We start from the raw sequence: 9,211 nt of genomic DNA, 5'->3' as shown, positions 1-9,211 counted from the left end.
AGTCTTATTATGATCAAGTCTTAAATCATATAGTTATTTATAACCTTAATTTCAGAAATTATTTTATTAAAGGTAATTAAGACAAGTTTTGATTTATGAGATTTGAGATACGTTATGATTATTATCCAATTTCACAATTATTGGATTGCTTTCTATATCCAAATTATAAAGTTGATAGTTGTAAAATAATAAGGATTTTTATATGATTTGGATTAAATAATTAATATTTTAAATATTATTACTGCTATTTTGAAAAATGAAGGAATTAAGTATATTATTTCTAATTTTTAGATTGGGGCATTTTATTGAAAATAATTTGTGAAATTGATGAGCAAATAGTATTTTCTATATATAATTAGTGTTGGATTTAATTTGGGTTTCAATCATTATATTATTCTCAATTTTATGTGAAATTACCAATTTACCCCTAACCCTAATTTTCAAAATAAGGAAACCCTAACCCAGTAACCCGTTACCATGACCCGGTTCCCTTATCTCCATACACAGCAGCAGCAGATCTTCTCCCCTTTCCCCAATAGAACGCAACACCCATGGTTTCCCCCTTCTCCATAAACAAAGAAACAGAAAACAAAGAAAGAAGAGATCGGAGGGGAACGCAGAGGGAAGCAGGGGAGGAAGAGAGGCACGGGCTAGCACCGGCGGGCCTCGCTGTCACCCATGGAGCCGCGAGCTGCGCCCAGTCGCCGTCAGGGTCACCGCGTCGTCGCCCTTGCCATCTCCGAACGAGAAGCACGATGGAGCTCCGTTTCTGCTTCCCTAGTCCGCCGTGAGTGAACGACACTGGGAGAGAGGGGCGCGCGCGAAGGAGCTCGACCGCGAGGAGAAGGGCGTCGCGCCTGCCACAAGCTCGTCCAAGCCGATCTGCTGCCGCCGTCACTGTAACCGCGCCATCGCCATTCCCTGAAGCCCGTGTCGCCGTCGAGCCCAAACGAGAGGAGAGACCGGGCCTGAACCTCGATGAGCTGGGGAGAACCAGCGCCGCCGCTATGCCGTCGTCGTGGACACCACCGCCTCCGTCGGAACGGCCGTCACCATTGCCACCATCCAAGCTCGCCGTTGCTGGTGATGGCAAGCTGAACCACAGTCAAAAGAGGGTTCAGACTGCCGCAGGTGTCGCTGCCGGAGAATGGAGCTGCGCCTCTGTGTTTCTGACCGCCGGGAGTGGTTCTATGACTTCCCGGACCACCGCTGGAGCTTCGGGCCGAGCCTCTGTCGTCGGAAAAATCTCGCTGCCGTCGCCGGAGAACTCTTCCGGTAAGGGTTTTAATTGAGGTTTCTGCCTTTTTGGATTTCGAGAAGGTTTTAATGCTGCGTGGTTTCTATAGTTAATCCACCGGAGCTTCTGGCCACCGCCGGAGCTGTTGCTGCTGCCGGTTCGAAATCAGAACTGCTTCATGTTGTTATTCCGGTAAGAAATTATGTTTCGAAAAGCCTCGCGTTAGTATTCTGTTGTGTTCGGTTAATGAATATGAGTTTTGATAATGTGGGGTCGAGTCCTGATTATTGTATGTTGCGATTAGTGTTGCTATGGTTATTGCGAACGTGACTGGGAGCTGAGGTTTTGGTTGCCGTCAGTTCGGGTTGAGGCGGAAAGGACTCTGTGAGACATTTGGATTATGGAATTGCGTTTTGAGGTAGGGGCGCTTTCCAAAAACTATGTTTTATGTATTGGAATTATTACATATGGATACTAATGTGAGATATTGAGTATTTGGTGATTGTATCTGCCTTATGTATTATTTGATTGACTCGAATGACTATGGATGTTGTTTTGGCTAAATCGTTGTGTGGCTTGTGAAACGTAATGTTTGAAGTCGATTCTTTAAAGATTTGAAATGAGTTTAATCCATTGAGGATTGGTTTGAATTGAGTCAATTATTTTGATGATGTGAAAAATAGAATCCACTCTTGAGTTTAGCCTGGCTGGCTTTAAATGATCTGGTTTTTGATAAATGATTGTTACTGAACCGTTTCTTAAAAGCTTTAGAAATGAGTTTATTCGGCTGATAATGATTTGATGTTGAAACGGTTTTCTTGAAATATGGAATTGAGATGACTATTGGATTTTGGCTGGCTTTGGACTGATTTTGGAAATTTGGGCTGTTGAAAAAGATTGTGAAACGGTTTAGTTGGGAACCGAACCGGGTGGCAAAGTCCAAATTTTAGGGGAGGTGCTGCCGAAATTTCTATAAAATCCGAGTCTTTATTGAAATGTTGTTTGGAGAATGATTAGTTAAAGACTTCTACTATTTTATTTGAATCATCAAGAAAAGGATGATTCATGCTTTTGAAATGAGTTAGTAAAAGGGGAAATTGTAATTTAGTCTTGCTTCTTAAGAAAGGAATTGTATCTCTTTCAAGAGAAAGTTATTTAGATGAAACTTGTGTTTTAAAGCTGTTTGAACGAGAAAAGGGTTTATGCCTTTGAATTTGACTTGGGGGTTTCAATTAAAGAAGTTTCAATGGCTTTGAAAGAACCTGAATGTCTATTGACAAGTTATATTTTGAAATGTTTTGAGAAAGGTTTTAAGTACTCTTTGAATTCTGAATTTTTGCAAGACTAAAACAATCTTGAACAGTTGAAATGCTTTAGAACTTATCATGGGGGTTGAAGTTGGTTTTTCCTAAGTAAAGGAAACGGATTTGAAAGAAGTAAATGATTATGTGACTCAGTTTGGCTTAGATCCTATTTTATTACTCAAATCGGAAAGCCAATGTTTTAATGATTTTAAATGAATTTGGCAAAATGAGTTATGTTATTCTCCCCTAAAGACTTAGGACTCTGCCGAGAAACTTTTGTTATAAAATCCCATTGTTGGATGGGTGATTTTGAATATCTCAAAGAGGCTTTTAACTTGCCATGATTATGGAAGTTTTGGAAAAAGGATGCCGAGAGTGGCATTGTTTTAAAAGGGGAATTTACCTTGAGTAAAAGTGGCTTATGAGCCTGAGATGATTTGAGAAATGAAATCTTTAAAGCCAAGGCTGAAAAGAGTTGAAACTTGATTTCAAAGTGAAATGAATTGAGAAAATGATTTATGGCTTAAATGCCGATTTCATAAATCTGATGATTTTGAATGGTGGGAGTGCTGTTTTATTATGAGCCGGAATGGCTATGTATGATTATGAATATTGACTGGTTCTGGATTGAACCGTGAGCCGGAATGGCTGTGTGTGATTATCAATATTGGCTGGTTCTGGACTGAACCGTAAGCCGGATGGCTGAGATGGATGTTGATCCATGGATGAGAATGAATGCATGTATATGCTGAATTATTGATAATTGTGATTTTTGCACTTCCACTATTGGAGATGAGGGTTTTCCTGGGTAGTAGCAATGGCTAGCCACCATGTGCTCTAGGTTGAGACTCGAAGCTCTGTTAACCCAATGTCGTAAGTGTGGCCGGGCACTGTGAAAGGCCCGGATGAGCTCGCCCCCATAAATATTCACCAGTGATGGTGATGGATAAATATTCACCAGTGAGGGTGATGGATATGGATCATGATTATGATCAAGTTTATGATGAGTATAACTCGAGTTGGGGATGCACGACAGAGGGACAGTCCAATGGTTAGCTACCAGGACTTGTCGGGTTGGCTCTATAACCGACAGATGATATCATCAGCCACTAGGGACAGGCATGCATCATATGCATTTGTGTGACATTGGTTGGGTGTGCATATTATACTTGGTTTGCCTATGTGATTAATTGCTAATTGTTCTACTTGTAATAACTGTTTGTTTGTGCTTGAACTTCCTATCTGTGTTTGCATCTGGGACTCTGTTGGATTGTGGTGACTGGTTGTTGGTTGGATTGTTTGGGCCTAGGGCCGTGGTTGGAAAGAGATGAACTGATGGTTGATTTCGGTTTTGTGTTTCTGGTTTGGAATAAAATTATGAAAGGCTATTTTGGTTCCGCATAGATAAACCGTTTTGAAAGGCCTTTGAGTTTTTGAGAATTGAATGGTTCTTCTTTCCGAAAAGATTTCCGACTTTACTTTCATTGTAAACCGTTGTTTTTGAAAAGAGGCATAAGACGGTTATGAATTACTGGTGCGGTTATCTTCACGTATCCTATTACAGTAATTCCTAAAAACCCTCTACTGAGAACCCTTTCGAGGATGATGTTCTCACCCCCTACATTTTTCCCCTTTCAGGATATGGGTGCAAAAGTTACGAAGAGTTTATTTAGTTATTGAAATGTTCTGTATTGATGTAGATTATTTATTGTACCCTCGTCTTTATCTTGATATATTTCTGTAAGAGGGATAGGGATTGTATTGGTTAATGCTTGTAATAATACTTATATATATGTATGTACTCCTTATGAGTTGTTGTAAGTTGAATGGTTTTTATGGAGGTACGTTATCGAACGAAAGTATTTTTGGGAGCGGTATTGTGGTTTAAAGTTTTAAACAGGCTCATATTTTAGTATTAAGTAGTATAAGTGTCGTCGTAATGTCCGAGCTATCAGAGTCGCGCAGCCGGAAGTGTGAACTTTGGTAGTTAGGGTGTTACATGTTGGATATATCTTGAATAAGATATTTATCGATACTTGTTCGACATGCATATTTTTAGTGTCTAATTGTGTTTTAATAAAAAATAATTTTTTTGACATATTTGGATATACTTAAATATCATCACGTATGTGTCAGTATGTCTAATCTTATTTTTAATGTGTATTCTTAAAATGAGTTTAGAAATAATATATATTATTATTTATTAAAATAAAAATATTTTAAATTTATTATATCTATTATATATTACTAATTTTAATTACAACCAAAATGTGTCATATGTCACTCTTTCATTTGCAATTGAAATCAAATCTTTCTCTCTAAAATTAAAAAGTTTTCTCATCCTTCATCCCTCTCCCTTTCTCTATCTCTGTCATTTCTTCACCCACTCTATCTCTTTTATATATTATTATCAATGACTAATTACAAATTTGATAATCAAAATGTGCAACATAATATTCTCTAATTGCATTTTAATTAAATTAAAATATAGCTCTATTATATATTATATATTATATAATACTAGCTAATTTAATAACCAAAACATGTCACATGACACTCTATTATTAAAATTGAGAAAAAATATTTTTCTCTAAAATTAATAAACTCCATTCTTACATTCTCTTGTCTTCTCTCCCATTTTTTTATTTCTCTATACCCTTCCCACTCTATATATAATTTAAAATTTATATTTTATATTTTATATAATTAATTTGACAAATCAAAATGTGTTACTAGATATTGTTTTATTACAATTAAAACAAAATCTTTTCTTCTAAAATTAACAAATTTCTTCACTCATTCTTCTTCTTTATCTTTCTCTTTTTTTTTTCTCTCATTCTCTATTTTTCTCTACCTTTCTGTTATACAAAAAATAAAATTAACAAAATAATAGAATTCAAATAATTTATTATTATTATTATTATTATTATTATTATTATTATTATTATTATTATTATGATATGCATATTTTTTATTTATTTTTAAATTTTTATTGTTTCTCTTTCTAATGTATATTTTCACTTCTCTTCCTTTAAGTATTTATTACATATAATTTAGAGAGAATACTAATATTGTGATTAAAAGTTAGAATCGAAATACAATTGTTTAAAAAAAAATTTTGAGTTAACTTTATAACTATCGATATAATTTTTTTATGCTACTATCTAATTATATTTTTATATACATAAAGAGAAAAAATATTATTTTTAAATAGTAAGTATAAAAATTAATTATTTCTATTTGTATAACAAACTTAACACCTAATCAAATATAAACGTATACACATTAAATTCTTTCAAATTTTAGATAACGAATATTAAAACTAATTATTAGTAAAAAATTAAACTCTTTCACATAAAAATAATAATTAAAAATTTTATTATTTGATTTTTTTAATCTACGGAGATTTTTGTCCGCTTCAACCTTTTTGAAAAAATAGTTTAATTCTATAAATCTTTTGTGGTATAATCGATATAGCGTGTAGGTGAGATGGAGGTTTATTGGGCTCTCGAAGGATTTAGTGTTGCTCATATTTTGCAAGAGATGCTTACTTATAAATCTGATCATATTAAAGTTCGGCAAATAGTACTCGTGACTACGATCATTGGACGAACAATGCCAAGATTAGGAAAATCCTATTGCAAATTTTTCCAAACCCCTGGAAATGCATGAAAAAAAAAAGGCTCGAATGGTACGATCCCGCCATTATCCCAGAATGAAAGGGGCGATCTCGTAGTTCTTAGTCTGTGAATATACGTTGTTAGGTGCTCCGTTTTTCTTTTTCCATTGAGACCGAACCTAAACTTGTGCTCGAGAAAAATGGGTCCGGACCTCTTGCGGGAATAATTTGAAAGATCTAAAACCAAAAATAATGGATGGGACGATTCAAGTGAGATCCAATGTAGATTTAACTTTTTTTTTATGTTCCCATAATGTTATTACATATAAAAATACAGTATTTTATATAATTAAACAATAGTAAAAACTGTTAAAAAATTAATTTATATTTTAATATTAATAAAATATTAAAATATTATTACAATTTAATTTTTTAATATATATATATATATATATATATATATATATATACTATGTTTTTATATCTTAAAAAAATTAAAATTTATATATTTATATATCCATATTATATCATATGTCGTATTTATGTCTTATAGAGTGTGAAAAACTTTAAAAATAGATCTACCTTATATGATGTTATTATCATTTAATATATACTGTCATGATAATACTTTCACATAAAAATAGTGTTATATATTATTAGATAATTTAATATATTTAAATAAATATATTTAACTAATTATCTCAAAATTTATAATATTATTTTCATATAAAAATAATATCATCGTGTGAATATTTTTATTACCATTTTATCCAAAATTCTTTCGTACCGACAAAGCAAAGGTTGGAAAATTTTCACACCAAAAGTATATCCATACAATTATTAGGATGACAATAATTTCTTTTTGGGACATCATTTTTCCCACTATAACGCGGTTTCTTTAATTGCTTAGCTTCCAAAGTCCGTATGCTGATTGATGAACACGTTCTAGCTAGGTTCTAGCAAGAGGGATAATAGTCACGAACTAGGAAGTGTAACATTCTTTTGGGTGTCTAGGAAGTGTAACATTAAATACACATTTATTGTGCCCTCTTCGATCCCTCTTTAATTTTTATACTGCTACCGCTCTAAAATCTCCCAATTTGCTTTTCTTCGAGTGAACACCCAACCCGGTCCCTGTCCTTTTACTCGATGGACATCACGGCCCTTGTCCAAAAAAAAGAGACATATCGGTCCCTATCCCATACTTTTGTGAGACTTCCCGGTCCTTCCGTCATCTCCCCTGACCAAAACAGACGAAACTTGCCTACGTGTCAGTTAACGTTGCTGAGTTGGAGGTTAATAGTCTGTTAAGTTCCACGTGGCCATTGAGTAATGGACAGGGGTCGATTTGTCTCCCTTTGGTGACCTAAAACTACGTCGTTTTAGTGGTCATTAACGTTGCGTTTTGATTGAATAAGGGAACGTGATGTTGGGGTTTCCATATAAGCCCATTGTGTTGCTCTGATAATTACCAGAAAACCCTAGTAGAGCAAGAGTCATCCCCTTGTAGTGATCATTGACCTGTTGAAGTTGGAGCGACGTGCTGACAGTGTTGCTGACAAAGTTGCTGACTGACCTCCACATATTGGTGTTGATGGCGCTTGATTGAAGCTTGGACGGAGATTGCACGGCGTTTGCGACGTGCCAGGTTAGTGTGATCCTTCCATTGCCTTTTCAAATGTGTGTTGTCATTTTCAGTAAGTCCCCCATACTTTGGCATGTACATTGTTTCTGTGGTCCAGGAAGAATAGAAATAGTAAACAATGTCAGTGGAGTTAGAAAATGAATTAGGGTTTCTAATTTAAAAGTGAAATTGAAATGGAGTCAAATTTAATTTGTATGCTAGTTTCTGCTTTAATGTATGTATTATGTTATACTACAAATGTCTGAATATTTTGCTGTTCCCGTGTTTCATCACGAGGGGAAGTTTGTGAGAGACAGTGGGGGATATATGAGTTATGTGGATGGTAAAGTGAAGAGGTTCCCACCAATGGATTTGGATTATGTGAATTTTTTCGATTTGGTTGTTTTATTTAAAGAGTTGGGTTATGTTGAGTATAAGGAGATGTATTGGTATGACATATTGGCCTCTGACATGGAAGCTGGGCTTCATCCCATTAAGGGTGATCATGAGATTAATGAGATGAGGGAGAACAAACTCAAGAACAGGAACAGTGAGGAGTTTTACATTTATTTTGACCATCCTATAGATATGCCAGAGGTGGTAGGTGATGGCTTGGCAGGTGAAAATGTTGGTTTGAGTGATTCTTCATCAAGTTGTGATGACGGATATGAAAGTGCCGAGGATGAGGCATGGAAACCACCTCCAGCTGGTTATGAGGAGGACTCTGACACTAGTTCTGATGAGAGAGTGCTTAAGAAGAAGACAGATAAGAAGTCTACTCCAAAAAAAGTAGTAACACAAAACAAGAAGAAAGGTAATGACAAAGACATATCCCCTAGTAGTGCTAAGAGGGTGGCCTCAAGGAAGTATTCTGGTGTGAGGAGAAAGCATATCTTGAAGGATGGAAAGTCTAATGGTGGGAGCAAGGATAAAAGTGGGCCTCATGCAGCTGATGCAGGCCCAAGTAAGGATCAAAGTAGTGACCCTGTAGATGGTGGGCTACATTATGGATCCAACATTGACCCAAATAATTTAGAAAATGATAGTGACTATGAAAGGCCCTATGAATACGAAAGTGAAGCCTTCAACAGTCCAATTTCTAGTGATGATGAGGGGAGGACAGCATTTGACTCATATAATGAAGACACTGAGTATGGTGAAGTGGAGTTTAAGGTTGGACAGATGTTTCCTACAATGGATGTATTCAAACAAGCTCTGAAAGACTATTTTGTTTATGAAGGTAAGGATGTTATATACATTAAGAATGAGAAGCAAAGAGTAAGGGCTGCATGTGCTGGAGAATCTTGTCCGTGGTTGATATTGACTTCTTGGAATAGTGCCAATAGGTGCTATCAAGTGAAAACTCTATTTAATGAGCATAACTGTGGAAGGGACTTTGGAAGCAACTTAGCTGACAGGGCCTGGGT

The 9,211-nt window shown here is 35.5% G+C and overlaps 1 protein-coding gene across 1 annotated transcript; it reads left to right on the top strand.

The window, feature by feature from the left end:
* The first annotated feature begins 474 nt into the window (after positions 1-474).
* Positions 475-4,362, top strand: LOC112767295 (uncharacterized). Its single transcript, XM_025813169.2, has 4 exons — positions 475-1,275; positions 1,347-1,429; positions 1,542-1,655; positions 4,180-4,362. Exons 1-3 carry the CDS (start codon positions 1,008-1,010, stop codon positions 1,623-1,625), a joined length of 435 nt encoding a protein of 144 aa, XP_025668954.1. The 5' UTR covers positions 475-1,007; the 3' UTR covers positions 1,626-1,655; positions 4,180-4,362.
* Positions 4,363-9,211: the final 4,849 nt, after the last annotated feature.

This window comes from Arachis hypogaea, chromosome 17 (genome assembly GCF_003086295.3).
Source record: "Arachis hypogaea cultivar Tifrunner chromosome 17, arahy.Tifrunner.gnm2.J5K5, whole genome shotgun sequence".
NCBI classification, from domain to species: domain Eukaryota; kingdom Viridiplantae; phylum Streptophyta; class Magnoliopsida; order Fabales; family Fabaceae; genus Arachis; species Arachis hypogaea.
The sequence above is the reverse complement of the archived record's forward strand: the minus strand, read 5'-3'. Positions and strand labels throughout refer to the sequence as shown.

Bases quoted from the DNA above. Each gene is read 5' to 3' on its own strand.
- LOC112767295 (XM_025813169.2), top strand. From the start codon at position 1,008: ATGCCGTCGTCGTGGACACCACCGCCTCCGTCGGAACGGCCGTCACCA. The intron at 1,276-1,346 runs GTAAGGGTTTTA...TGGTTTCTATAG, and splicing joins GTCGCCGGAGAACTCTTCCG to TTAATCCACCGGAGCTTCTG. The intron at 1,430-1,541 runs GTAAGAAATTAT...TGTTGCGATTAG, and splicing joins TGCTTCATGTTGTTATTCCG to TGTTGCTATGGTTATTGCGA.